Below are 27,993 nucleotides of genomic sequence, written 5' to 3' on the forward strand. Positions count from 1 at the left end.
GATGGATGACGATGGCAGTGTGCTATCTTAGACGACATGTACCGGTAATGCCAGCCAGGATAGGAGAAGAGAAAAAAAAGAAAAAAGAAAAAAAGAAAAAAAAAAGAAAGTAGAAAGGAGAACAAAGGCAGGTCGGGGGAAGAGCGAAAAGAAGGAGAGAAAGGGGGAGGGGCGATGCTGTTCAATTGGCCAATAGGAGCCGACCAAAATCTCAAAAATTCTTTGTCTCGCGTTCCCGTCCTTGGTCCGTGCCATTGTCACACAAGGCGCGCGAAGGCAGACTGAATGTCGTGAGGATCCCCCATCCTGCCTGCCGCCGGTTTTGCGATCGAGCGTTAGAGAAGAACATTGCGGTGTTGGAAGAGAAAGGAATAGAGTAGAATTGTTTTTTCAGTTGAGATATTTCTTTGCTTTATTACATGCTACGCAATTCTGGAGCGAGATCCAGCAACAGCTGCCCTTCAGAGTTGGACTGCTGACTCTTTTTTTGTCTGCTTCTTGTATTATTTCCTCGGTGGTGGTGAGTAGTATTATGTTTGAAGTAGATATGGCCGACGCCTGTTTATGCACGGGTCACCATCGAGTCCTGCAGCAGGTCCATCATCTTTTGCAGCTGCTCGTTCTCGCCCTTGAGGGTCTCATTCGAGGACTATTGTGATACAAGAAAGCACAGCAACATGTTAGTCCACATTGTGCCTGATAGTTGTATATACCACATATCATCATATCATGAGCAACCTTGGTGCAGTTGCACTTCATACCTTGATATCATGCAACTCCTTCTGGATCTTCACCAACTCCTCTGCAATGGCCTTGCTGTCCTGAGCTTCCGCAGCGCCGGCCTCCAATACCTTAACCTTCTCCTCCAGGCCTGAGATCTGCTGCTTGTACTCATTCTCCTTGTTCTCGACCTCCATCTGGTGGTGCGTCTTCAGTCCATTGAGCTCCTCTTGGTGAGAGGTCAACACTCGCTGGAGACGTGCCTCATGATCCTGGCCGTGCTGCTCGTGCATCTTGGTCATGTTGTCCATGTTCGCCCTCGTCAGCGTCTGGAGGTCCTCAAGCTGAATCTTGTGGGTTGACTCCAAATTCTCCAACGCATTGGAATGCTCCTGTTTCAGCTGAGTCTCCTTGGATTCGACCGCTGCCAGGGCCTCATCACGCTCCTTCTGAGCAGCCGCAAAACTGGCACGGAGAATCTCCTGCTCCTTCACGAGCTCCTGCTGCTTGGTGGACAGCTCCTCCTCCTTCTTTGCCAGAGCCTCATTCAGCTTCCTTTCGTGGTCCGCGCGCAAGGCCTCCAGTTCCTGGGCGTGTGCGGCAGAGTGAGACTGAGAGAGGGCATATAGCACCATCGGTGGAAATATTAGTCAGTATGTGCCGCCTCTTCTGTTTTCTCTGCATCATCGACCTGACAATGAGAACGCAGTTATTCCTCTTACCTCAGTGTTGCTGCGGTTCTCGGTCTCATGCTTCGCAATCAATTCCTGTAGGGAGACCTTGGCGGCATCAACCTGCTCCTGAGCCGCGGCCTTGGCACCAGACAGCTCGCCTTCCAACTGGGTCTTGACTCTCTCCAGGTTCTCAAAGGCCTCCTTGGCAGCCTGCTCTGCCTTTGCCAGCTGCTGTTCAAGGTCCTTGATAGCTGAAGCGTGTAGCGATTTCAGATCCTCCAACTCTTTGGCACGAGCAGCATCCAGTTCCGCGCGGTCTGACTCGAATGTCTCCTTGACCTGATCCACTGCGCTCTGAACCTGCTCGTTGGCCTCGTTCTGCAACTCCTTGACTCTGCTCTCGTGCTCGGCACCCAGCTCTGCAATACGGGCCTCATAGTTATTCTCCAGCTTCTTGAGTTCTGCTTCCTGGGAACTATTGACATCAGCCACAAACTCGGCAAACTTGCCCTGAACTGCATCCAATTCAAGCTGCATCTTACCCTACAAACCAAAGGTTTAGATGTAGATGTAGATGTAGATGTAAATGTGTGAGCTCGTTTTCAGGTACTCGAATACAATACGCAAAAAAAAATAAGTCTATCAACATCAAATCATCCATTACGTACCTTGGTAATGAGCTCCAGCGTATTGAGCTCATTAGCATGCGTCGCCTTGAGCGCCTCAATCTCAGCGGCATGTGCGGCCTTTAAGGCCTCACTGTCAGACCCCACATTTGATTTCAACGAGGACACTTCAGTGGCATACTTCTCTTGAAGCGTCTTCAACTCAGACTCCAGCTCGGCCGTGCGAGCAGTGTGCTTTTCCTGAAGCTCCTTCAGCTCTGTCTGGTGAGTACCTCGGACGCTCTCGAGATATTCCTTGTGTTCAGCTTCCATTTTTTCTTTCAGTTCGGTCAGTGCAAGGGCATGCTTCTGTTGGAGCGCCTCAATCGCTCCGGATTCGGCGCCTGCACGGTCGTCGAGGGCTTCAGTGTGTGCAGCCAAGACATCATTCAGCTCCTTGGAATGGCGCTCACGCAGGTCGTTCTAATTTAACGAAAGGGAGGGATTGAGGGTACGTTAGCCATGGGGCACTCCATGCTCATGCAGCATCTCTGCTGTCATTATTCATAGCGGTCGGGGCAGTACCTCAGCTTGGTCCTTAGCTTCCTCAATTCTCTCCTCAAACAACTTCTTGAGCGCATCGAGCTCCTCTCCATGGTCCAACAGCAGCTGAGTGACCTCCTCCTGATGACTGAGCCGGAGCTCTTCCAGCTCCACATCCTCAGCTCCCGAGCGTTCCTGTCTAGCCGCTTGGAGCTCAATTTCCAGACTCTGAAGTTTGTCTTCATGGATCCTGTTGAGCTCTTCGAGCGTGGATGAGTGCAGGGCCTGAGATTCCTCAAGCTTACGGCGGAGTTCAGTAACCTCTTCGTACTTCTTGGTATAATCTGCGAGTTCCTGATGAAGCGACGTCAACTCTGCCTCCTGCACAGCGTTCTTCTCGGATTGGTTCTCAGTCAGCTCCTTGATCTTTTCTTCGTGCTCAACACGCAATTTCTACAACAATTCGGGTTGCGATGAACAAAAAGTATCGTTAGGAACATGAGTGGTTGCTGCTGCAACAGGGTTCAAACAGGACCCTAACGCCTGTAATTTGGGCTCAACAGCAGTGTTTGTTGTACACGGTACCTCGACAAGTCCGCTCAAGCTCTCGACCTCGCTCTTCAAAGCAGTGATCTCTTGCTCCTTGGCAGCGATCGCTTCCGAAACGACAGTCTGGCTCTATTTATGTGGGGGGGTGGGGCGCATAAAGATCCAAAGCGTACGGTGAGTCAATCAGGCCATTTGGTTTTCCTTGATTGAAGGTGGTTTTCTGTCCCCTGGAAATTTCGGCATATAATCCATTCACGTGGCGGGTCATTCGCATTCAGGGCATGCAGATGGACAGTGCGAACAATTGGGCCAGCCATGACAGAAGACAACGCACACAAAACAAACAGAGCGGGAGAGTGGAATGGCACTTTCCCGCTTTACAGTCCAAAAAAAAAAAAAAAAAAAATATGCGCACCTGTGCCTCGATCTTTGAGAAATCAATTTCGGGGACAACGGTCTCGCCTCCATCGCTCGAGACAGTGTCCGCAATCGCATCCGCATGTGAGCTCGAGCCGCTCTCCAATTGCCCTCGCAGAGCAACCAGTTCTTCCTCCTTGGCCTGTAATGCAGTCGATGCCTCCTCATACTAAAAATGGGACCAAGGGCAATTGATGGATGTTAGCGCCCTGGCGGGGACTTCAATAAAAGTCTATTTATCGTATAATTAATTGTCTTACCTTGGCGCGAATAACGGCAAGCTCCTTCTTCAGCTCCAGTGCCTCAGAGCCAGTGCTGCCCGTGGATCTGACAGAGCGAACACTTCCTGCAGAGGATGAGCCAGCAACGCTCGAGGGAGCCTTGGGGACCACACCGGTCCTGGATGTGGTCATGGTGGTCACAGGGGTGCGTCTGAGTGCTGAGGACGAGGTAGAGGTAGTGGGCTTGCCAGCTGTGCGTGGGGTGGTGGAAGTAGCAGTGGGTTTGCCAGCTGTGCGATTCGCAGTGATGGTAGATGTCCTGGCAGGGGCTGGGCTTACTATAGGTTTAGTAACGGCTGTGCGCGTGGCGACTCTGCCAGCAGCAGGGCTGGCGGCCGGTGCAGTTGGTACGCGACGAACTGTTGAGGTCGCTGGGGTTCCAGCTGTTGTGGTAGGGACCTTCTTCGTGCCGGACGTAGTGGTGCTTGGGGTCACGGTTCGCTTGATAGGGGAGGTCCCTGCTGCAGTCGTAGGGGTGCGAATAGAGGCTGCAGTCCTGGCTGTGGTGGATGTTGCCGCGGGCTTGACAGGTGTCCTGGGCGTAGCTGTAACCTTGGTTTTGTTAGCAGCGACAGCGGCAGCAGTGGCAGCACGACGAGCTGCGACAGAAGCGGCCCCTGCGGCGGTGGCAGTTTTTCCAGGGCTGGCGGGAGCCGTGGTGCTCTTAGCAGCAGCCTTGCTGGGACTGGCGGGTACCTCGGGTGTGGCCTCAGACGCAGCCTCAGATACGGTTTCGGGCGCAGCTTCAGGTACATCTTCAGGGGTGGGATGGCTGTCCTCTGGCGCGCTGTCTAGTTGGCTAGAGGAAGTGGAGTCAGGCACGGTGTCGGTGGTTGCCTGGGCGTCCGCTGCCACGGGGCTGACGGACTCAGGGAGGTCTGCCTCCTGGTGACCGCCCTCAGGGCTGGCTGGGGCGAATTCGGGAGCACTTTCGACATCGGCCATTGTGGTGTAGAGTGATTGGGTATGTGCTTATGAAGAGGGGGAGGTTGAAGGAGGGATGGATGGACAAGATGACAAGGTGTAACAAAGAAAAAAAAAAAACGGATGTAGTTCCTTTTTTATTTATTTTCTGGTGCCAACACAATACGCAAACAAACACGCAGCACTGGGGAAGAGTAGCTGAGTGGATGAGCCTGAGTGTGGAAGAGAGTGCTGATGAAAAGGGGATTAGGGATGAAGGGATGAAGGGATGAAGGGATGAAGGGATGAAGGGATGAAGGGATGAAGAGGGCAGAAGGTACGAAAGAATGAAAAGAAAAGAAAAGAAAAAAGAATGAGAGAACGAGAGAACGAGAGAGCGAAAGAAAGAGTGCGAGAGAAAAGGGAGGGAAGAGTGGATGGTGCTGCGTGCAGGCTGTCTACGAATGGGACATGGATGGATACACAAACACATAGATATCAAAGACTGTGTACAGTAATTGTGTTAGTGTGTTTGTGCCATAAGCAGCCTCCGCACATCCACAGGGTACACAGACAACCCTGCCAGCCCGTCCCTTCACATTCTTCGTGGGGATGGGGCGCATGCATGCAAGCCCATTCGTCTTATCCGTACGTAATTTTCTATTTTCTATTTTTTTTTTATATATATATATATCAGACAGGAACACGAATAAGACGATCCCACACACACACTAAAAAGAACTGGCGAAAACCAATGCCAGCTGCAGTCCAGTCGTCTGTCTCCTTTGCAAAAACCAATGACATCTCGTTTTATTTGCTGGAATAACATCAAAAAAGCACGTAGAACACATTCCATCCTGGTCAATCCTTATACATACCCACAAACAAATCAGAACCATAAACACAACCCTAATTGCGGTGTGGGTGAAGTGAAGGAATGGGGGGAAAGAGGGGCAAGTGGGAAAAGAAAAAAAACTTAAACGTCTGCAAGGCTCTCCTTGTTGAGAAGCACCTCAATCCCATTGCGGGAAAACAACACAATGTCCCCCGTTTGCTCGGGCTTGAATCCAGGTGACGCCCGGATCTCATAACGCTGCAACAGACGTGTCAGCGTCACTTGTGCGGTCGTGTATGCCAGATTCTGTCCAAGACAGATACGAGGTCCCGCATGAAACGGCACAAACATGAACGGCTTGATCATTCCCACGCGCTCAGGGCCCCAGCGGTCAGGATCGAACACGAGAGCGTCCTCTCCCCAGAGCTCTGGCAGCCGGTGGGTTGTGTATGCACTGTAGGACACTGCCGTGCCCGCTGGGATGTAGTATCCATTGGGCAACACATCCTCCTCAACACTCTGTCTACATTACAAGAGATGAAAACGGTGAATCAACTTGGCCCATATGGTTGTCACAGTCCTGGTATTCTGCTGACTGCAAACACCCATGTCTACCTTATATTGAAAGGAACGGGAGGACAGAGTCGAAGCACCTCATTCACCACTTGCTTTTGGTACCTGAACCGTAAAACATAGACAGATATTAGATGGGTATCGAATACATCGACAATAATGTTGCACAGCTGATCAATCTCCTGGACTCACTTCAGCTTCTTGATATCGTTGTACTCTGGGATTGCATTGGGACCAATAACCTCCAAGACCTCCTTCTTTAGCTTGGCAACAATATCAGGACGCTGGCTAAGGTGCCACATCGTCCATGACAACAGTGAAGCGGTCTATTCAAGAAATAAGGCGGAAAAGAGCGCGAATCAGAGGACTACATCCCTTTTTTTTTTTTTTTTTTTTTTTTTCTACAGTGCCGCGTTCACACGAGGCAGTAAGGTTGAAGTGTACTCGCTTACCGTATCTCGACCAGCGAGAAGAAAGTTCAACAACATGTCGCGAAGATACTTCCTGTCAAAGCTGTACTCTTCCTGGGAATTCAAAAAGTGATCGAGAAGGGTAGCGTGCTCGTCCCCTTCGCCCTTGCCTTGGCCTTGCTTTTCCAGTCGCGCCAGGGCACTGTCGATAATCTTGTACACAAAATCATCCAGTTTCTTGATTTCCTTCATAAAACGCCTCTTGGGCACAAGGTATCTCCACAGTGGCAATCGGAAGCGCCAGGCTACGATCGATTGTGCATAATTGAAGGCCGTAGCAAACTCAGAATCGTTGTCCTCCAGTGCGTGGACAGTCTCGCCAAACAAGAACTCTGTTGCCTCGTCTAATGTGAACCGACAGAAGAGACTCTGCATTCATGCAAATGAGAACTCTGTGAGAAAAACGCGTGATAAACAAAACGTGGCAAAGTTTAAATTGTAATATTTACCTGGACATCAAGAGCTTTGTCTGGGTTGGCGTCGAGCTGGTTATCGATTGCCTTGATAAGCTGGTCGACATGTCTGTTAATAAGAGTGGCATCCTTGAACTCTGATGTCTGAAAATGAGGTCTGTCGGTCGCAAGTGTTATGTACCAGGTTAATAACCGGACATAGAGCGCATATGTCCATGTGGACCTAAGCATAGTAATTGCCTACCTCGCGAGCTGCCTTTGTGTCTTCCATGTCTCGCCATCGGCATTAAAAATGCCAGACCCTAAGAACTCATGGAACATGGCCTGAAACTCGGGGCCTGATACATCCGAATGATAAGACGATGTTTGTTAAAACACATGGATACAATAAGACAGGGTATGAAGACTGATATCGATGTTGTCTGTACCTTTCTCATAGTTGGGTTGATTTTTGGCCAAGATATGCTGGATGCTCGACGGATCTAGGACAATGATAAAGTCTTCGTTGAATCCTCGGAAATTCACCGTATTTCCGAACTGCTGGAGGCCTATTCGCAGGAACTCCATCTCGTCCCGACCAGCCAATGTCGATAGGACGTAGATGAGTATAGAATCCAATTGCAGGGGCAAATAGCTCGGTGGGATGGGGATAGGAACGGACTTTGCCTCGAGCTCCGTCTTTGGTTTCTTGGGCCTGAGGACATAGGCGAGGGCAGCAGCCGCAATAGTTGTGCCGAGCAACAAATTGGGGTGCATAATGAGAAAGAGGGAGATAGGCGGGCGACAGGAACTTGACTCGAGCACGTGTGTGTTTGTGGAGCAAGGTCTAAGCAAAGTTTTCCGGCAACTGCTGTGGACAATGGGGATGAGAGGGAGGGCCGGCTGGAGGAATGATCGCGCGAATGAGTGTTTGAGTGTTTGGTCCAGTGGCGGTGGGATGATGGAAGTAATGAGAGCGAGGGTATGAATTGTCTGAGGGAAGGGGGTCCCTCCTCTTTTTTATATGCGCGTCCGTTGGTGACAAGAGCTGCTGAAGAAGCATCCATGCATGAGCCATGTTGATTTCCCGATTGACCTGCCGCGTACTTTGGGCACGGTGCAGCCCAGCCGATGTGGAAAAACACACAAGCAAAGCCCCCTCGGCTCGCTCTTCGATGGAGCAGGTCGTTGTGTTGTCGTTGAGCCTCAAATGCAGCCAACTGCTGCACACATGCTCGTATGAGCGGCGTCCAAGCAGAACACACGCTTCTTTGTGGTCAATTGATAGACGGCCAAGTAAACTCTAGATAGAACTATCGAAATTGGAGGCGAGCAAATCGCAAATGCATGAGAATAAAGGTGGAAGAAACACGACAGAGATCGACGACATATTCAGTAAGGATACCAAAAGCCGATACATCGGTCGATCCCATAATTGAGCAGCGATCAACAACAAAAAAAAAATATAAAAAGGGCCCTTGTTTGTCAAGGCACAGCGGTCCAGAGACGTCCGAGCCGCGCGAGCCAACAGAAAGAGCGTGCGTAGGGGTTGACCCGATAGTTTTTGAGTGAGCACAGAGGGGCTCATCATCCGGTGTACGCGCCCAATTTTAACCTGCATGCATGCAGGCTGACATGATGAACACCCATCAACGATCTATACCGTTTCTCGGTATTCCCGACCTTCACCTCCTGGAGCTTTCATTCAATAAAGGGGCGTGTGTACCCTGGAGCAGTGCTGGGGCCTGTTTGATAATGGACTTGGACAAAAGCCATTTGATTGGTCTGCGTAATGAAGCAATGTTTATTCATACAGGCACATTAAATGAAAGAGAAAAAGGACTAATTTACGCAAATACAGCTCCGCCGAGGGCAACCAGCGCCAGCAGCGAAGCGATCTTGACCTGGATGCGCGTGCCACTGCTGATTGGCCCCTTGGACTCGGGTTTGCTTTCGTTGGGTAAAGTCGTGCTGGAAGGGCCAGGTATGGGATCCTTCGTGCTCATGTTTGTGGGTAGGTTCTGCACGAATCCTTTGTCTAAGGTGTCGCGAATTGATCTTGTCAACTCGTGATTCTTTGTGTCGCTATCCATGGACCAGATACTGACACCGCCAAAACCATAGTCCTTCAGGTAATTGACCTTGTACGCAAAGGTCTCAGGAGTGTCATAGCCAATCCACTGGTCGTTATCGACGACCATGTACATACACTTGCTAACGTCGTCCATCTTGGGGGCCTGGGTAACCTGACGCTGTGTTGCATTCGTGTCGGCAATACTAGTGCCACTGACAATTGTCTTGGCCTCAAAGTACGACATGGCGCCTTGTTCTTGGCATCCTTCCTTGCCAGGTCCCACGGCAGGTGCTCCAGGCTCAGTGAGCGTCGTATCTTTGAGGGTGAAGCTGACCCCCGAGAGCGAGAGTCCGAGGTTGAACTTGCGGGGGTTGACAGTCTTGGGGGCCATGGAGGTGACGGCATCGACGAGAGAGTATCCATTGTATTCTGTGTCCTTGGCAGGATCGCTCAAGGGCGCAGCGCAATAGACCATGGACTCCCAAGGACTGAAAACAGTAGAGAGAGAGAGAGAGAGAGAGACACCAGAGATTAGTCAGAAGAAGGACGAATTCGCAGACGATATGACAACTGAAAGTAAACGGTGATAGCTGGTCCTAGTTTCTTACCCATGAAGGTTATACGCCATGATGTTGAACCAATCAGCTATCAAAGTTCGCCGGGGACAAGGCGTGTTAGAATGAGGAAATCATGAACGTGTCAAGCGATAGTACAGAATACCATACCATATTCAGCAAGTTTTGGAACGTGGAAGTAGTCGCCGTGGAAGGGTCCTCCAGGCAGAGCAATGCTCAGAATCAGTCGCTCCTGCTTATCCTTAAGTACCTCCGCATTTGCAGCTGCCCTCATCTCCATCATGAAAGTAACAAAGTTCTCAGGATCAGCATCGCGGCCTCCACGCTTCGGATCAGCAGGGCTATATGTCGATACAAGAAATGTCCGATTAACGCTCATGGAGATGTAGAGACAGAGCAGGAGTCCGTTGGTCAATCTATCTACACTTACTATTCCCAGTCAAAATCAAGGCCATCAAATCCATGCTCGCGGACAAAGGCGATGGCCGAGTTGATGAACTTTTGGCGGTTCTCGGCTGACGAGACCATAGCTGAATAATGCTCCATCTTCATATCCCAGCCGCCAATGGTGATGGCAGTGCGTAAGGATGGCTTCTTGGCCTTGAGGTCGTTCATCTCCTTATAAAGGGGCAGGTCATCCTCGTGTTGGGACACAATCAAACCCGCATCATTAATCAGTGCGAATCCAAAGTTCAAATGGGTGTATAGGTCGACCGGGAGATCGGTAGGCGCGAACGGAGTTTTGTCAGCGCATTCTGTAACGGTCTGCATGGTGTGTAGGATATTCATGGTTATTATCTCGTCTCGTCCCATAAATTTTCAGCAGCGCCATCCATCAACTTCTTGGACCAAAATCAGCTTAGCATGCCAAAAAGCAACATTGAGTATAGTATATTTACCTTGGAATAGTATCCAACGACGCGTTGGGCGTTCACCAGCGCGGGCAGAACTAATGCCAAAGCAGCCACGATTCGTGTCAAATACATGGCGGGATGAGGAGATTAAGTCGAGAGAGTGAGCTGAGAGGGGTAAGTTGAGTGGCGAGGTAGGTGTGGGAGAGAGCAGGATAGACGTTGTAGGGGGGATGGCTGCAAGTGAGTAGGGACTTGAGAAGAGAGACGAAGAACCGAAAAAAAGAAAAAAAAAAGAGCGACGTGGGCCATGCGGATTATATCTTAGTCGCGTCGCGTATTGTCCTTCCTCTGCAAGACCTACAAAACCAGAACGAATAGCAATAAGCGACAATCCCGGTCTGACCTAGATAAGAGAGAGAGACCCCCACCGTTAACTGATATGCCTAATGCATATAAGCGAATATTCCTCCGGGGAACATCTGGCAGGATTTCTGGACTGTTGAGACACAGTTTGGATTGGAATGCTTTTAGTGCTTGGGCCGAGTAGCGGGACCGCAGATCGAAACAGATCGGGTATCATCCTGCTCTATCTATCTCTTTTTCTCTTTCGTTCTCTCTCTACTCCATAGCAAAAGAGACAGAGAGAAAGAGAGAAAGAGAGCGGTTGCCAGGCAAATGGGTCATGGGGAGAACTGACGGTAGACGTCCGCGATCTATAGACTGGTATCCGGATATGCGCTGTTGGAGATGAAGACACGCCAGCACGTGCACAGCAAGCACGCGTGCTTGTCAGGCACGCCATATTCCATATTCCTGGGGGAGGAGGGGGCGTGGGGGCGTGGGGGCGAGGGGAGGGCAGGGTTCGTGCCTGGCTGCTGCCTGGCGAATCAGATGCGGCCATATTCTTTCATGCAGTCCACACATTCATGACAATCATCATGACGATAGTGCGGTCTCTGCTAGATTTTGTTCCTTGAATACGACTGGCCGACGGCAATTCGACCGCAGTGCTCGGCCGCGTTTTGCTCACCCCCTTACTACTCATTCCCCCCACCACATACCGCCTCTTCTCACCCCTCACCCACCTCTCCTTCTCTTTCTCTCTCTTTCTCCCCTCCTCATTCGCATTCACATTCGCCTCCCACTCCTCATTCATTCCTCATTTTGCATTCCCAGTCCACGCTCACCAGTGATCGCCCCCCGAGTATGCAGTACCATTCCCAGGCCAGTGTGCGAAAGCGTCTCGACTACTACTACCGTGCCGTCAATGCCGTTATCCTGAATCGCCAGAACCCCACCACGGGTCTGATCCCTGCTTCAGTGGCCGTCACCACCCATGGAGACTACCGTGATGCCTGGGTCCGGTAAAGATTATGGGCCTAATTGGACATTTGGCATGAATTGCAAGTGCAGAGTGTGTGCGATCAATGCGGAGATGCTAACTGTTATGCTAAATGTTTGTGTGTTATCAATGATGTTGCCGATAGTGATAATGTGTACTCGATTATGGCTGTCTTTGGGCTGTCTCTAGCCTATCGCCGAATTGACGATGATGAGGGTCGCGCTTGTAAGTCTTGAGCAGGGACGAATACTCTATGAAGTTTGGTCTTGGGTCGTTGGGAACCGTTTAAGAGCAGACACACGTTGGTACTTCAGCGCACCGCGTCACCGCCTGCAGATCAGCCGTGCGAATCTGTCCTGGGCTCTTATCTATAATACTTGGCCCGTGTTCTTTTCATTGTGGGCAGAAAGAAGGTTCATGGATGTGGTTGCCCTTGTCCATTTTATCGCTCAATTGAGGTTGCGCAACCTCGGCTCCCTATTTTCTTGTATCTTCTTTTGTGCATTGCTGTAATGGTAAAAAAAAAAAAAAAAGGTTAAAGGATTCTCTAAAGAGCAAGGACAGTGGACAGCGAGAGAGAAGGGAGGAACAAGTCGCACAGGTGCAGAACGCCCCTGAGAAGCTCCTTCTACGCGTAAAGAGAGAGGGGGTTTCTGTCTGCTGTCGTCATTGCCTGGCCCACCGTGCCTTTCCTCCGACTTGCTGTGTCCTCCAGCTGTGGGAAAAAGAAGAAAAGGGCTTCCCCTATATGCCCCGTGAAAGAAAGAAGGAACTGATTTTCCTAACAAACAAAGCACATCCCTACAATTGTGATAGATGAACTCGAACACGCTGTCGTCAAGTTGATGCGTGGCCTGCTCTTCTGCATGATGCGACAGGCGCCCAAGATCGAGCAGTTCAAGAAGACCCAGGGGTTGAATGACTGTCTGCATGCAAAATACAACACCGCGACCGGTGACACGGTCGTCGGTGATTCCGAGTGGGGTCATCTGCAGATCGATGCCACGTCGATCTTCTTGCTGGCACTGGCACAGATGACAGCCTCGGGGATACTGATCATCTATACCACCGACGAGGTTGACTTTATTCAGAACCTGGTCTTCTACATCGAGCGCGCGTATCGTACCCCCGATTATGGTATCTGGGAGCGTGGCAACAAGATCAATCACGGCGAACCGGAGCTGAACTCATCCTCCATCGGTATGGCTGTTGCTGCGCTGCAGGCCATTAATGGCATCAATCTCTTTGGATCGCGCGGTGGCCCTAGCTCTGTAAGTTCATTTTAAAGAATATGCCTGGATTTCACCAGTAGGACTTTGTGTCATTGACACACCATGCTGGAAAATTTAATTCCTGTAGGTCATTCACGTCCTACCTGATGAGATCACTCGCAATTATACAACCTTGCATTCGGCCCTGCCCAGAGAATCCAACTCGAAAGAGATTGATGCCGCATTGCTGTCCGTCATTGGGTTCCCTGCATTCGCCATTGGCGATGCCAAGCTGGTGAAGCGCACACGGGACGAGATTATCGAAAAACTTGGCGGCAAATACGGTTGCAAACGCTTCCTGCGCGACGGACATCAGACTGTCCTCGAGAGTATGTGCCTTCCTCCAGAATGAACGGAAGCATATGAGAACAGCTATATCAGTTTCTGCAGCACTAATGTACTGATTACCATACGGTTATTTTTGCCACAATAGACACTACTCGCCTTCACTATGACGCGCAGGAGCTCAAGGTCTTTGAGGGTATCGAGTGCGAGTGGCCACTTTTCTTCACATATTTCATTCTCGATGGTCTCTTCAGCGAGAACGAGGAGCAGGTCGAGGAGTACCGCGCCAAACTGGAGCCCTTGATCATCGATTCTGCCACGCTGCTCGACTTTGGCCAATTCATCTCTGACTCCATCTCCGAGAGTGATGGCGGTCGCACCCCCAAGACCCCTACGTCTCCTGGATTTGCCACACCAGCGAGCAATAATGAGGGCAAGCTGCCTGAACATATTCCGCTCATTCCAGAGCTGTACTACGTGCCAAGCCATCTAGTCGATGCCGAAAAGCAGAATAACCACTCACAAGCGCGTATCGCCAACGACAACCTTCCTCTTGTCTGGGCGAACTCGCTTCACACCCTCGGAAATCTAATTTATGAGAATCTGCTTAGCGTTGCCGAGATCGATCCCCTCGGAAGGCGCTTCAACGCTCGCAAGACTCAGTCGAGCGATACGGTTGTTCAGATCGTGCTGCTAGCAGAGGACACTAACTTACAGAGTATGCTGAGCATGTACGGACTGGAGACGCAGACCATGGAGCAGGTCCACCCTATCACTGTCAGCCATCCACAGGGTCTGAAGGAGGTGTACGCAGCCTTGGGTAGGAATGCCAAGTTAGGACTATCAGGACGGCCTAAACGACCTGTTGGATCTCTCGGAACATCGCGCTTGTATCGTGTGCAGGGCCACCTATACGCGTTCACACCCCACTTTATGGACAATGAGGAGTTTTATCTGACCAGCGACAACGACTACCTGATCTCGATCTTTGAGCAGGAACTGGCGTTCGTTCGTCAGTACTGGGAATACCCTGGGAGGCCCACCATGGTCGTCCTTTTGACCCATGCCATGCTGGGTGGATTGACAAAGTCACGGACGTTCACTTCACAGACGGATGTCGATTCCCAACGCCTGACTACCTGGAGAAAGTCCACCCTTGGATCCAATCCTCACAAGGACAACAAGCGCAACCTCCTCAACTTTTTTATGACCCTGCGTAGTGGTGTCTGCAATAACGTTCGTGTCCGTCTGGGAAGACTGAGCGAGATGATCAACACGTCGTGCATCGAGTCGCTTGACTTCTTGGTCACTAAGAAGGATATCGACTGGCTGGGCATCTTGCGTGGCGCTGCAGATCGTCGCAAGGGTCGTACTGCCAGGAAGCTGGGTCTCAACGAGAAACAGACCCAAGCAACCACGCCGGGTGCGACTGGGAGCAGGACTCCTGGAAATCATCGCTGGTCCATGCGCAGACATTCTTCCTCTGCTGGCCTGCCGTTCGCTTCACTGGTCACCCCTGCAGTCAATACAGAACTCGAAGGAGACAGCTATTTCGGATCTCAGGGTCGTAGTTCTACGGATGGTGTTTCTCCGTCTCCTCACGCAGCCGCTGGTGAACCATCAGAGCCCTACACCCAGAAGCGATACAGGAAGGGTCAAGCCAAGGCATTCAAACTCAAGGATCACGAGGAACCACGAGTCATTCGCAAGGGAAGCAGCACCGGACTCAATGCTGGAATCCTCACTCCTGACCTCGTCAACCTCGAAATCTCAGAGGCCCCCACCGGCGAGAACACGTCGGATAGCGCAGCTTTTGCTGCTGGCGAAGACGAAGATTCGGATGAGGGTTCGCCAGATGGAAACATGGACAGCTTGGGCTTAACCCTCGGTGATCCATCCAACATGGAGGCGGCCCAAAACATGCTTTCAATCTCTGTCAATCTTTATGACCAAGTTGGTACGCTATTGTTTAATGCAGCTCATGACAAAAAGAGCAGCCACCATCTCAGTTATTAACCATGCACTACTTTGTCATATAGATTTGCTACAGTACTTACTTTCTTGTCAAGGACCGGATTATTTTGTCAACAATCTGGATGCCACCGTTCAAACACTTTTGGAGGAGGTCTACTTTAAGTCGCTCCAGCTCAAGCTGTGGTCGATCGTTCGCCAAGCTGCTGGCCTATTGAACAAGGTCGTCAATTCGCTTACAATCAACATCACGGATCTGGTCATTCGTCAGAAGCAAGTGACTATTGGATCGGGTCCCACGGAGCACTTTATCACCAGTCCTCTGGGTCCTGATGTCTTGAGTAGGATGATCTATGACGGTAACTTTGACGATGTCCGCGAAGGACCTGTGGTACAGGAGGTCTTGATCTATCTGGGATCGTTCATCAGAGCTGACCCGGAGATGTTTGAGGGTATCATGCGGCTTCGGACACATTTCCTGATCATTGCTCTTCGCGAGGAGATCTCACGTCTTAACAGCTGCGATGAGACTGAGGCCGTCGAGCACCTGATGCAACTTTCTCCCTTTGAAGTCAAGTCACTGCTGGGAACCGTCCTGTCGGGACCCACGCTGAGCTCCAACGCCACCAACACGCTCCTCCGTAACCAGTCCGTCAGCGCCGCCAGCCCAGCAGCTGAAGCCGGGGACAGCAACTTGTCGACAAACATCGCATCATCCACTTCATCTGTGCCCCTGGGTGCAGTGCCAATCCCCAACATGGGCAAGAGCTTGACAACGTTGTCGATCAAGGTCCAGTCCGGTGGTTATCACTCTGGCAGCTTCTCCAAGATCCTGATCAACGAAAGTACCATGTCTGTGTCCTCGCGCGGCATCAACATGGTGGTCATTGATCCCCTACAGAGCGTCCTTATCGAGTCGGTCTCGTTCGATACCCACATCTCTGAGGATGAGAGCGACGACCTTGCGCGACTTGTAGACTGGCTGCAGCCAGGTATGATTGTCATCTGTAGTTGCAAGGATGACTGCTACGAGCATCTGACTAGTGCCGCCCGTTTGGCGCTGAAGCAGCTGGGCAGTGGACTCACAGCCAGCCTACGGTACCGCGACTCTTGGTGTATGATTGGAGAAAAGGGTAAGCAAGAGAGGCTTGTGTCCATTAATTGATCATGGTATAGCTAGCATGCCTATTTTTTTTTTCTCCCACATTAATCGTAATGGGTGCATGCTTGTTCTTCCTACAGGTACCGAACCCGGCACTGCGTTGGAGGCACACAAGGCCTTTATGGACGGACCGACCGCAGTTCTGGAAAAGACCATCGATTTGAATCAGTACAAGGCCAAGGCCGATGTCCAGGAATCCTTCCCATCGCGGTCGGCCATCGCTGCCTTTGTCCCCAATTCTTCTGGTCGCTGGCTACGTCGCCGCAAGAACGACGGCGCCTTGAACCGTGTCCCGGACAAGTTCTACCCGCGGGTCTGGCGCATCCTATCGCGTTCTGCAGGCTTCAGGGTCGGCTCGCACGTTCTGCCGCGTGATCCTATCATCTCAGAAAAGACGCCGGAAGAGTTCAACTTTGCATTGGCGGTAGAGAACTTTTTAGGCGTGATCCTGGACCCTGCAGAGCGTCAGATTGCAGTCGAGACACTGATGGTGATTGCCAAGATCGAGGATCGCAACCCTGGTATGGAGGTACTACCTGAGGTGATTGATCTGCCGATGATCATGCGCGAGGCTATGAGCAAGTTCTGGAACAAGTGGGTTGTGAATGGACCAGGTGGACGTGGACAGAGCGTCCCTGGAGGCGCGCCTGGGTCAAACATCGCGGGGGGTGCATCACTGGGCAAACCCGGTCTGGAGCAAGTTGAGTTCGAGCACCACGAGGGTCTTGCGCGAGGCATGTTCTACGATCTGCCACAGGAGGGCAAGGAAGGCACGTTTGCATACCTTGCACGGGCGGCATTGAAGCTGCTTCCATATTCTATTGACCTGGAATAGTTTAGCAATTACATATCTGTACACCTATTCCATATCTTTTTTGATACAAACATAAAACCATGTAGAAAAGCCATGTGGAGGAGGCACATTCCTGCTGTGGATACAGAAACAAGGCAGGATTTCCATCCCCTCTGCCGCTTTTAATGGCATCCCGTCGCATGCGCGCACCCAAAAGGGGTTGCATCTTGTCGTAGGACTCAGGGGGCCTTTGGATCAACTTGGATGCTGTTTTTGTGGGTACGAATGAGAGGGAGGGGAAGGTGGAGGGACGAGCCGCATCCGCTTTCGCTGTCGGCATGAACCACGACTACGACCACGACCAGGACCCTGCCTTCCCCCTCTCCCTTCTCTCCCTAGTCTATTGTACACCACACCAACCCCCTGTTACGTCTTAGTCCCTTTTATGTAGTCCATGTACATGTATGTGTATCTATCTGTATATGCACCTTCCCCAACCACTGCGACGAACGAACGCTCTCCCTTGTCTCCTGTTGCCTCCTCACCCTCTCCGCCACATCCATCATCATCCCTCCTTTGGTCCCGTACTGTTGGTGTGACCTTGTCTACAGCAGTCTACACGTTAGTCTTTGTTCACCCTCATTCTCATCAGTTGCATCTCGCCCACTCATTCGCATTCGACCTGGTCATTCACATTTTAAGCAGAAAGAAGAGACGCGTCAGTTAGTCTAGACACGCGCATACAGTAGAACAGACAGCGACGAATTCTGTTGGTTGTTGTACAAGCAACAGGGCGGCAGGGCATCGCCACCGGCGTCTTCTCCCCCCCTTTCTTGGCTTCGATTCGCCATCGATGCGGATCTTTTGCCCTCGTCTTCATTTTACTGTACACAACGCGCTCAGACGCTTCTTTTGAATGGTGGCGAACACGATCTTTCGCCACCATTCCTAAAAAAGAATACACTTTAACGTTTTGGTGGCAACCCTTTTGGACGTGCCCTCATTCCCGCCGCCTACTTCTCCGCCTCTTTCGTCCCTCTTTCTTCTTTCTTCTCTTCTCCCGCTCTCTCTCTCCCTCTCTCTTCCTTCCTTCTTTATATTCCGATCGCCTCTTCCTCTTCAATCTCACTCGCATCGCATTAACTCTTCACTCCACTGCACTTCACCTCACACGTTCCATCGCACTTTCCTGCCCTAGCCAACTGTCATTTCTGTACTTCCTTCTTACGTTTAACATGCTTGCACAGAACAAGGTCCAAGACAGCATCAGTGAAGAACATCTCTATACTTCCCCACCTCAGCATGCACCCCTGCCCCAGAGTTATGGCCAGCGCGAGTTCTCTTGGAAGCCATCCTCATTCGAGGCCTTTTCCAAGCGACATCGAATGCACGATCAACGCCAAGAGGACCAGCACATATACGAACATCATCAAATAAACCAACAGCAGCAGCAGCACCAGTATCACCATGTGAGGCAGAGCCATCAACAAGAGGACGCAGTCAGTTCCCGCGAGGCAAGACAGCCGAGGTTGTGCTTTAACAAGACACGATCGAAGACCATCCACCCAACCATTGCCAACATGGTTTCGTCCACGTCAATCCCATTTGGGAAGTCGCACTCGTCTCCTCTTCCTTCGCCCTATCCCTCATTTTCTCCAGCCCTGTCTCCCTCACCCTCGCCCTTGTTGAGGAATGTACCCATGTCTCCTGAACCGGAATCTGAAGATATCATGCATCGTCCACGGGCAGTATACCATACCCCTTCAGCGTGCAGCTTGTTGCCACCATCGCCCCCGCCACGACGAGATAGCGATGACATGGACATGGACCACGAATACGCATTTGAAGAGCTGTCGTCAGATTCAGTGATGGATCAGTGCGAGCCGCAGAGGGGTTGGTCCTCTTCTTCGTCCCTACAGACAAACTCCCCTTCGCCTCTCATGTCCTGCACACCCGATCAGCTCCATCCTGAGTATCCTCTACACCATCGGCACCATCCCTCTCGGCAGCAGGATCTGCCTCCACCACAGCAACAACCGCTGCGGGATCATCATGTGCCGTCCTCTCCTCCAAACTACATTGTCCAAGATCAATTGCGGCGACCGCAAGATAATCGTCGTGAATATCTCTACCATCCAGGCAGCCATCCCCATCACCGTCGCCACAGCGTACATGGCCGTTACGGGGACTATCATCGTCACCACCACCACCAACGCAGTAGTAGTAGATCGATGCAAGGAAAGTCGGATATGGCCCCAGGAGAACCAGCGATGTCGCCGATATGCAGGTCGAGTTCTCTCAAGGCGCACACAGCCCGAAATTTGAGGCCACGCCTCCTTTCTGTTCCCAACGGCACCGATGTTGGCACTCTGCAGCATCCTTCTGGCTCATTTGATTCCCCGCCTGTTGTCGCCGGATCAGCGTCAAATATTGTGCAACCAGTTGCTGTCAAGATACAAGGGTCACCGTCTAGACCTCAAACGCCACCATTTTTTCGCCCACTTCCGCCACTTCCGCAGCCGCAGCAAGAGCCGACGGATACAGAAAATTTTCGACGCGCACCTGCAGCATCTACTGTCGCACCATTGCTACCTAGGCCCAAGTATTTCGAGTACATGAGCGAGGCTCAAAGGGTGTTGTACGAGCGTCACCCGCCCTCGCCTGAATGTGATCGGACTTCCTCGTCATCGCCGTCGTCTTGCCCAGCATCGCCATCCGATATCTCTTGCGAGTCTTCTGTACCACCGTCGCCAGTTCAATTGAGAAGACATGCATCCTATGAGAAAGTTCTATTGGGGTCTCGTCTTCCACCCCCACGTTCTCATTCTGACACTGCCGCGACTTCTAGTTACGGCTATGACACCCGATCTTCAGAGCCAAGTCGATTGCATCAGCAGCAGGCACAACCTAGACATCAACTTCCCAGGATACCGACATTCGGTCAGATGTCGCACCAGCCGCTCAAAGAGCCAGAGACCCATATGAACTCCAAATCAAGGTCGCAATTGACATCGTCTCTGCCAATTCTCATACCACCTCACAGCGGAGGAGGGGTAGGTCGCTCAGAACATGTCCTTATTTCCACCGGAGTAACCCCACTGCAAAACTTGCCGGGCACGGAAGGTATGACGGTTGTCAGGAACGAGGACGGCGCGATCATGGTTTACAATCCGATAATGGACACGATGTCCTTTCGATGCGAGCGGTGCCCAGGCGAGTCATTCGGACGGATTCATGACCTGAAGAGACACCAGACTTCGAAGCACCAGGAGATGACCTGGCCGTGCGACTTTTGTCACCGTCCATTCGTGAGACGAGATGCGTTGCTGAGACACTATACCGTCAAAGCTGCTAGAGACGATGGACTCCATCCAGCGTCGCATGAGGTCGACAGGCTGCTGGCTGCCCGTGCCCGTGCCAAGATGCTGTTTTAATAGCTTTCGTGCTTTTTCTTCTTACTCCTCTTTTCTGCAGATCTTCCAAGACTACTTCCTTATCCTTAATAATCACAATTGGCATACAATACAATGAAATAATGGAGTCGATCGTGTTCAATTCTAACTGCAAGATTGAAAAAGGCGACCAAATCATATTATTTGTAAGAGAAATCTTCGAGGTCTTTCATGACTCGGTTTGTCAAGTGCTGGGCAATCGACAAAGAGTCCTGAGCCCTGCGACGCTGCCAAAAGACACCACACTCCAAACTCTCGCATGCAACCAAGTCGGTCTCGCTATTGGCCACACCGTTTTCGATGTCTCCCACACTGCTTCCTCCGTTGGGTGCAGAGCGACAGCATGAACTGCATACGTCCACAGTCGCTCTGAACATCTTCTCCGCGTTCGAAAGCCGGTTCTGCATCACGAGCATAGACTTGATCCGTCCTTGCTCGCTCATGCAATCCGCGCAGAGGTCTCTGTTGGGCTTCTGGCCGACAATCATCTTGCTGCAAATCACACAGAGCTGACTCTGATAGTATCGATCAATTCGAGACCCAACGGACACGTAACCCTTGCCGCCTCTTCGTCTGGGCAGGAACTTGGGGCGTACTGACATTCCTTCGGGCTCGGTGTTCGGTACGCCCTCAGAAGGCTCTGCATCTCCAGCCGCAGCGAGTTCATCGACTTCAACGTTTTCATTTTCGATGAACTGATCATCGCCTGCCTGTACTAGTTGCTGCTGCCGTTCTTCCTGCGCCGCAACCATCGCCGCCGTCACTTCTGTGGGCACTACTGTGGTAGCTACCATAGGTGTTGTACTTGCAGACCTACCAGTGCCACCATTACTAACTCCCGAATGACCGAAAGGGACGGCCCTTTGCACTCTGGGCATCTCCTCATACCACGATTTCACATCTGCGCCAGCGAGCTGGAAGATTCTCTCCATCGACGGTATAATATGTTTGCGGATGTAGTACTCGCCATTGAGCCGCAAGTTTTTGTTCACAAGGAGTTGCTTCGGCTCAACGACCTGATCCGTTAACCGAGCCCCTAGGTCGCCATAAACGACTACGTACGGCACACGCTCTCCATGCTGGGGTTCCGAGCGCGGATCGAGCTCCATCCTGCGAGCAGACACTACAGCACCTGGAGGCGGTACTCCTTTCTCGCTATCAATAATAAATACACATCCAGAGTGATTGCATTTAGTTTATATCTCCATGTAGAAGACTGCAGCAATGGCATCGTATTAAGAAGAAGAAAAGCATTCTTGTACCTGTAACCGCCCATACGCACTTCTTTGCCAAACATCAAATCAGGAACAAGAACCCGTCCTTCTAAGACTTTACCGAGTTGGCGCACAAAGTACGACTTGACTAAAGATAAGTCCTGCGTCCTGAACATTGTTCTGAAAAAAAAAGGAAAAAAGAAAAAGAACGGTAATTAGCGCCACAATGCAATCTCGAACAACAGCGGCACAAAAGCAAAGGTACATGGACAATCTTGCCTGGACACTTACTTGATACAAGTCTCCATGATCTTTTGCACTGCAGGCACACCATCGCGTCGGATGGTCTCAATTCCTTTTGCATCGAATATCGGCTCCTTCTGATTCGGTGATTCATACGATGAACCGACGTATCGCTTTTTCGTCACCAGAAAACACTTGTCGTATACCTTCTCAAACTTCAATTTGACCGGCCGCGGGTTCATTCTCGTAATCGTCTCCGCAATATCGTATCCAATCTCAAAGGCCTCCTGCCGTGTCCGACCCTTGAGGTGCACAAACATACTGTCCGTGTCTCCATAAACAACCCTCGCATTCCACTTCGGACTGTCGTTCACAAATCTAATCGCCCGCTCCAGTGTCTCGCGAGCGGAGAGCACGATCGAGTCCGCGATCTCGATACCGGGCATGCGACCTGAATAAGACGCTGAGGTGTAGCCGTAGGTGACATTAGCGATGAACTTGAGGGAAAGTTGACGGGCCTCCAGAAGCTTTAGCAGCGACCTGTTGCCCGGATATTCCTTCATGGCTTTCTTGATCATCACACGGGTGTCGAGGATTTCTGCCAACATCCTGCCAAGAAGACCTCTCCGAATACCCTGGTTCACATACATGACGTTATTTGGTGCAACTATAGAGGCAAAAAAAAAAAAAAAAAAAAAAAATTAGGAGCGATAATCACCACACAGAAACGCTATCCTCAATCCAGACCACATCAGTACGAATAATATGCACTTACTATGCAGGTGTTCTTCCATCAGCGGCAGAGCTCCATCCTTGATCTTATACTCTGTCAATACTCCAATCTTGGTGCCTCCTCCAAGTTTACCGAGGCACGTGGAGTAACAGATGTTGTATGCGATCATGACACTCGGGTACAGACTCTGGAAATCCAATACTACCACAGGATCCTCATAGAACCCAGACTCTGGCTCCATCACCATCGGAATCACTTCGAGAGCCCGCTGGGCCGCAACTTGCGCTCGGCTAGGCGAAATCATGATATAATTCTCGGGCTTCGCTAGACGCACCATCATCGACTCGACCTTGTACTGCGAACCGCGCGAAATAACGCTGAAAAAATCTACACCAAAGACACGGGCGAACTCGCTTGTACGAGAAATGAGCTCCTGCGACTCAATCAGCTGGAGAGTATATTGGACGCGGTGTAGATAATGCCGAATGACTCTTGACTGATGGAGCGCGATGCCATCCAACCACCACTTTGTCAGTGTTTCATGGGTATAGTGTGGAATTCTAGATGCCAATCCGTACAGAAACGAGGGTGAGGATACGCAATACAAAGACATTCTACAAGCAAAAAAGTATGCCATTATTTTACCGTTGTTGCAGAACATGGAAGACCACGTTGCCAAAACCATAGTTCGTGAGCGCGACTTCTCCTCGTATCAGCCTCCATACATTGAATAAATGCCGACCAGGGAACTTCAGGCCCGCATGATGTTTAGTGTTGTAGGAATCCCTAGCTTCGAGGATGCTCATGGTAAGTACGGGCGCTTTCAAAGGTCGGACGCGTGAGAGTAACTTCGACATGTCTAACCCAAACAGGGTTTGGTATCTGTCCACGAGATAGCCCCAGGAAAGCTTATGAACTTCGTAGCCGGCCAGAATATCGGGGTCCAGTTCTCGAACGTGGTCGATGACGGCGTTCATCATCGCACCCTCATTCTCTGCAACATAAATGTCGAACCCCACACGTCCGGCTGCGAGTTTCCTCATCATTCCTGCTTTGGCATGGGTGAATATCCCCGTTCTATACCTATCCATCAGGAACCATACATGTGAGTGTCACGTAGAAGATAACCTAATACCGTTTCATACATTGTAAATGAGCGTCTGCCCTTACCCTGGTGCCCAACCGTTTGATATCAATCCTTCGCGATCTGTCTGCCAGCAATAAAAGACCGCCAAAATTTGATCGTACTTCGGGTCGGGCAGAAGGCCACCACGGGTCTGGCAATAGACCTCCAAACTAAGCACGTCCAAGAAGTCTTTTTCCACCGCAACCGATGCCGCGGTCTTCGTAGGGCTGTTCTTGTACCCAAATGGGTTCTTCTGCGTAGGACCTTCGATCTGCGATATTCGTTCCTTTCGTTTTTGCGTTGATGTTCCGGCAGCTGACCTCAGAGACAATCGGGCGCGCACTTCTTCCTCCTTCAACCAGGATTGAATTGTGGCACGGGATGGTGGCGAGTAGATCGGCTCCCAGAATCGAAAACCCTCTCCTGGGAGAAAACTCTTGTTGAGGCCAAGAGCCCCGTTGAATATCGGCATAGTCTTGATCCCATTCGACTGTACACGGAATTCCTTACCCCCAAAGGCTTTCGCCTTAGACGGGACATCTTGCTCATTCGAGAAATATGGTTTCTGATAAACAACATTAGGCAGCCCATGCTCTGTAAACGAGTGCAGCAAGTCCTGTGTCGTCGGCGGTTCGATCGCGAATCGGTAAATATGTGGTGTAGAACCATGTAGAACGGACGTTTCTGCCGGAATTGGCTCAGGAATCGTCGATTGAGAAAGAACGTCATCGAAAGAGTCATGGATGATAGAATCCTCAGCCAAAACATGCTTTGAGATATCTTCCTGCGACCTTCGCTTCAAGTGAGTCTCGTGAAACACTCCACTGTTCTCGTCATCCATTTGCGCGCCATATGGAACATCGTCTTGGGCAAGTGGCTCGTCGCCGAGAAATGTCTGATTGACGATAGTGCTGGCCCTGCAGTTGTGCGTCGATAGTCGGTTCACCTCTGGGCTGCGCGGTGCTGCAGGAGAGTTCAAGGTGACCGTGTGCTGGTGGGTGGGCTTGTCGACTGAAGACTGCGGAAGTAAGTCAGAGACGTATACAGTATGAGCAGAAGCAAGATCTGGGGAGCTTGGACGAGGCGGAGAATAGAGAAATGCGGGTCTTTCCAAAGGCGGTGAAGGCGAAGACCACATTTCATCCATAGCCGATAGAAAATAGGTTCGACTTGGCGAGGCTGGCTCTGGATAATCATATCCAGTAATAGGCTTGGGTGAATCGCGAGCCCTGCGGGGTTGCTTGAATCGCTCGCGCAGATGAGGTATTATTCCAGATCCTTTCGATACATCCTCTATGTCAAAGTCGCTGTAATCGCCGTCCTCAATCGAGTCATCTACAGGCGTCAGATCCGTCAGCGTCGCCGGTCTGTTATTGCTGTTGCTCATATCCACATGAATTCTTGAAGGTCGATCCGATTGACGAAATGATCTGGGGCGTAACACAGATCTTGACGCTGTACTCCCACTAGCAACGACTTCGCAAAACCGTTTCGGTGACTGTGCAGGTGGTTCCTGAGGGGCAGGCAAAGACGATGACGAGAAGCGGGTCCTTTTCCTTCCAGGGTTTTGGGTCACCTTCCTCCAGTTCCTTGCAGCATCCTCGCCTTTATTGTCGTCGTACAATGGATGTTCGTCGCCACCACCATCAAACTGAGGAATGTTACGGCGATCAACCATATTTACAATCGCTGAATCGGCTTCCTCGATATGCCCTTCTAAGTCGAACGAGCCTATACCATCCCAAATATCAGCCTCATCCGTCCCACCTGCTTCGTCTGCCTCATCTATAAAAACCTCGTCTTGAAAGTCATTTATATCTGGTAACGGAAACTCATCATCTCCTATTTGTTCATCGATGCCCTGAAGGCCGGCTAATCCCTTCAAAATCTCCTTTCTGGAATTCATATTGTCTTCTTCAAATACTTCACCCTATGCAAAAGTGGAAGAAGGGATCAATAAGGTGCGGACGAAATAAAGTAATATGTTTCCCAATGCGGTTTCGACACTTACAGTCTGTGAGATTATTGACTCGTCTACAAGAATGGAGCTGTCCGCTTCGTTATAGACAAATGGAATTTGAGACGCAATCTGCGAACGCGCCTCAAATGACTCGTCCGGGTCTGAGATCATGCGGGGGCAAAGAAAGTCGACGCTCTCGTATGCCGTCATGAAGGAGGCGGTCACTGGATCTTCTTTGATCTCGAAGTTGTTGAAATCTCCTTGCGTTGGCGTTTTCGTCTGGCTCTGAGATATCATCTCCTGAACTAAATCAGCGACCATTTGTTTGTTCAGGTCATGATTTAGCCAAGGGATGCTCACGGGATCACGGACTTGAGTCTTGGGCGGTTCCTGAGTCGGGAGATTACTTGCTTTTCTTCTTTTTGCATCATCCTACGGGGGGTTTTTTTTTTTTTTTAGTATTCGTCCACGATATTGGGGACTAATTAGATTCAACAAAAAAAAAACTGAACTCACCTCCCAAAGATCAGCCATGGAGGGGACTTGCGCTGACAAGGAAGGCGGCTTGAAGCACTCTTCCAGCGATTGGTGCAGCCGTCTTTCTGGAGCCCTATCCCTGTTTACGATCCGATCCACTGTTGAGTCCATCTCAATTTCGCAATGCGATATCCGTCCGGGGTCGTTCTCAGGGGACCAGATCCGCGTTTCTGATACAGATGCTCGTGTCAAACGTTTAGGATGGTCTCCTATCCTTGGGACTGTAAGAATTAAGACAGTAAAGCGTGCTGTTAGCAGCAAGCCTGGTTTAAATACTTGGTTTAAATAGCACACAAGCGAACTTTCCATTTTCATACATGGAACTTCGTTTCTCAACAGCGCCTCTTCGAGCTCAAGCCATCCCATCCCGTAAAGATTAAAGTCGATAAAGAACTGAAGCCTGAAGGGTATATGGGATTCGAACGGTTGGAATTGTGTCCCCATGATGGCTCCACTGCGCATCAAATCTACGATACGGCTTTCGAGATCAGGATTGAACAGGTATACTTTGAGAAAGCACGAATACCCGACATGGTATCCATAGAAAGGGATGCCCTTGACAGGCGTGATCGCTGCCACATATTGGGATTTCCATGGGTCCTGGGGCGTTTTGAAAGTGATGCAGGCGGCGTGGTTTAAGCTCAGTCCCAGTTGCTGAATGTATACTTGAACTAGTAGATGACACAAAGAATTGCGACACTCAGAATATAATTTTTCGATACATTGCTGAAAACGTCGCCGTTCTGATTCAGGGGCAACGGTTGTAAATAAAACGTACGTTGAGATGGCTCCAAGGATCCTTCGTACGGAACGTAAAAGTATGGGTAGGCCTAAATCATGTGTCATAGTGTGTTAGTGGCGACCATGCTGTGTATGCGATTACTGAACGCCACCGAATTGAAGCAGATCGCTGGCGTTGACAGCGGTCTCAGGTACACACCTGGTGGATATGAAGACAGGTCTTTTGTCCTGCCTCGTTAGCGCCGTAAACCCTAACGACAGGAACCTTCAGTACTGGACATCTGGGGGGCAGGAACTGACATGAATCGTGGTCTAGGGGTCCCGGTTCCGCCATGTAATAGTCCAGGTCGGCAATTCGAATTTTGAATCGAACAGACCGGGCAAGCTCCGTAGCGGTACCTGCCGTGATTCCTGTACCGTTGGATTTGTTGTCTGCGAGAGGATATTGCTCGTTGCTGTGCTTTTCCGAGATATCGGTGTCGGTAGTGGATTGTGGATTGTTGCTGTGACTCGAGGGAAGTACAGCGGAGGTGTTCATGTTACAACCGGGCACATCGATTGTACCGCTCATGCACTTCGCTGAACGTTGAGGCCAACACCTGAGTAGGAAGGTAGGACTGATGTTCCTGTTCCGGTGAATGCCGAAAGATGATTGAGAAGTCGAATGAAAGACAGGTTGGGGTAAAAAAGGCCAAGTT

General features: G+C 50.7%; 6 protein-coding genes across 6 annotated transcripts; 2 read left to right on the forward strand and 4 right to left on the reverse strand.

Annotated features, from left to right (window-relative positions):
* Positions 1–393: 393 nt before the first annotated feature.
* BC939DRAFT_455424 (uncharacterized protein) lies at positions 394–5,019 on the reverse strand. Its single transcript, XM_051556189.1, has 8 exons — positions 3,769–5,019; positions 3,507–3,677; positions 3,128–3,220; positions 2,585–2,995; positions 2,063–2,482; positions 1,443–1,937; positions 762–1,331; positions 394–649 (listed from the first exon to the last, which is right to left on the reverse strand). Exons 1-8 carry the CDS (start codon positions 4,732–4,734, stop codon positions 563–565), a joined length of 3,213 nt encoding a protein of 1,070 aa, XP_051410879.1. The 5' UTR covers positions 4,735–5,019; the 3' UTR covers positions 394–562.
* Positions 5,020–5,430: 411 nt separating this feature from the next.
* BC939DRAFT_455427 (cytochrome P450) lies at positions 5,431–7,993 on the reverse strand. Its single transcript, XM_051556190.1, has 7 exons — positions 7,412–7,993; positions 7,228–7,321; positions 7,020–7,140; positions 6,553–6,939; positions 6,293–6,426; positions 6,143–6,205; positions 5,431–6,050 (listed from the first exon to the last, which is right to left on the reverse strand). Exons 1-7 carry the CDS (start codon positions 7,737–7,739, stop codon positions 5,669–5,671), a joined length of 1,509 nt encoding a protein of 502 aa, XP_051410880.1. The 5' UTR covers positions 7,740–7,993; the 3' UTR covers positions 5,431–5,668.
* Positions 7,994–8,809: 816 nt separating this feature from the next.
* BC939DRAFT_504311 (glycosyl hydrolases family 18-domain-containing protein) lies at positions 8,810–10,382 on the reverse strand (the record flags this gene model as incomplete). The annotated part of the gene is made up of 4 exons (XM_051560509.1): positions 8,810–9,524; positions 9,645–9,681; positions 9,762–9,952; positions 10,042–10,382. The coding sequence occupies 4 exons, from the start codon at positions 10,380–10,382 to the stop codon at positions 8,810–8,812; spliced, it is 1,284 nt and encodes a 427-aa protein (XP_051410881.1).
* Positions 10,383–11,505: 1,123 nt separating this feature from the next.
* On the forward strand, positions 11,506–17,404 carry BC939DRAFT_455429 (glycosyl hydrolases family 15-domain-containing protein). The gene is made up of 7 exons (XM_051556191.1): positions 11,506–11,829; positions 11,953–12,032; positions 12,624–13,078; positions 13,167–13,407; positions 13,512–15,320; positions 15,403–16,467; positions 16,577–17,404. The coding sequence occupies exons 1-7, from the start codon at positions 11,672–11,674 to the stop codon at positions 17,329–17,331; spliced, it is 4,563 nt and encodes a 1,520-aa protein (XP_051410882.1). The 5' UTR covers positions 11,506–11,671; the 3' UTR covers positions 17,332–17,404.
* Positions 17,405–18,363: 959 nt separating this feature from the next.
* BC939DRAFT_455431 (uncharacterized protein) lies at positions 18,364–20,762 on the forward strand. The gene has a single exon (XM_051556192.1). It carries the CDS (start codon positions 18,525–18,527, stop codon positions 20,721–20,723), a length of 2,199 nt encoding a protein of 732 aa, XP_051410883.1. The 5' UTR covers positions 18,364–18,524; the 3' UTR covers positions 20,724–20,762.
* A 34-nt stretch (positions 20,763–20,796) lies between these two features.
* BC939DRAFT_455433 (uncharacterized protein) lies at positions 20,797–27,991 on the reverse strand. Its single transcript, XM_051556193.1, has 11 exons — positions 27,495–27,991; positions 27,333–27,384; positions 26,872–27,225; positions 26,534–26,775; positions 26,069–26,449; positions 24,102–25,987; positions 23,577–24,014; positions 22,974–23,491; positions 22,247–22,865; positions 22,004–22,135; positions 20,797–21,896 (listed from the first exon to the last, which is right to left on the reverse strand). Exons 1-11 carry the CDS (start codon positions 27,864–27,866, stop codon positions 20,882–20,884), a joined length of 6,009 nt encoding a protein of 2,002 aa, XP_051410884.1. The 5' UTR covers positions 27,867–27,991; the 3' UTR covers positions 20,797–20,881.
* Between the last annotated feature and the right edge of the window lie 2 nt (positions 27,992–27,993).

The sequence above is a fragment of the Gamsiella multidivaricata genome, assembly GCF_025024155.1.
Source record: "Gamsiella multidivaricata strain RSA 2152 chromosome Unknown BC939scaffold_44, whole genome shotgun sequence".
NCBI classification, from domain to species: domain Eukaryota; kingdom Fungi; phylum Mortierellomycota; class Mortierellomycetes; order Mortierellales; family Mortierellaceae; genus Gamsiella; species Gamsiella multidivaricata.

Coding starts and splice junctions, on each gene's coding strand:
- BC939DRAFT_455424 (XM_051556189.1), bottom strand. CDS start 4,734: ATGGCCGATGTCGAAAGTGCTCCCGAATTCGCCCCAGCCAGCCCTGAG. Junction 2,483..2,584: donor AAGCTAAGGACCAAGCTGAG/GTACTGCCCCGA, acceptor TCGTTAAATTAG/AACGACCTGCGTGAGCGCCA. Junction 1,938..2,062: donor CGCTGGAGCTCATTACCAAG/GTACGTAATGGA, acceptor TTTGGTTTGTAG/GGTAAGATGCAGCTTGAATT.
- BC939DRAFT_455427 (XM_051556190.1), bottom strand. CDS start 7,739: ATGCACCCCAATTTGTTGCTCGGCACAACTATTGCGGCTGCTGCCCTC. Junction 6,427..6,552: donor TTCTCGCTGGTCGAGATACG/GTAAGCGAGTAC, acceptor TTTCTTGAATAG/ACCGCTTCACTGTTGTCATG. Junction 6,051..6,142: donor CCCGTTCCTTTCAATATAAG/GTAGACATGGGT, acceptor CTTGTAATGTAG/ACAGAGTGTTGAGGAGGATG.
- BC939DRAFT_455429 (XM_051556191.1), top strand. CDS start 11,672: ATGCAGTACCATTCCCAGGCCAGTGTGCGAAAGCGTCTCGACTACTAC. Junction 13,079..13,166: donor CGCGCGGTGGCCCTAGCTCT/GTAAGTTCATTT, acceptor TAATTCCTGTAG/GTCATTCACGTCCTACCTGA. Junction 16,468..16,576: donor GTGTATGATTGGAGAAAAGG/GTAAGCAAGAGA, acceptor TTCTTCCTACAG/GTACCGAACCCGGCACTGCG.
- BC939DRAFT_455431 (XM_051556192.1), top strand. CDS start 18,525: ATGCTTGCACAGAACAAGGTCCAAGACAGCATCAGTGAAGAACATCTC.
- BC939DRAFT_455433 (XM_051556193.1), bottom strand. CDS start 27,866: ATGAGCGGTACAATCGATGTGCCCGGTTGTAACATGAACACCTCCGCT. Junction 26,776..26,871: donor GTTGAGAAACGAAGTTCCAT/GTATGAAAATGG, acceptor TAATTCTTACAG/TCCCAAGGATAGGAGACCAT. Junction 23,492..23,576: donor TTCCATGTTCTGCAACAACG/GTAAAATAATGG, acceptor ATTGGCATCTAG/AATTCCACACTATACCCATG.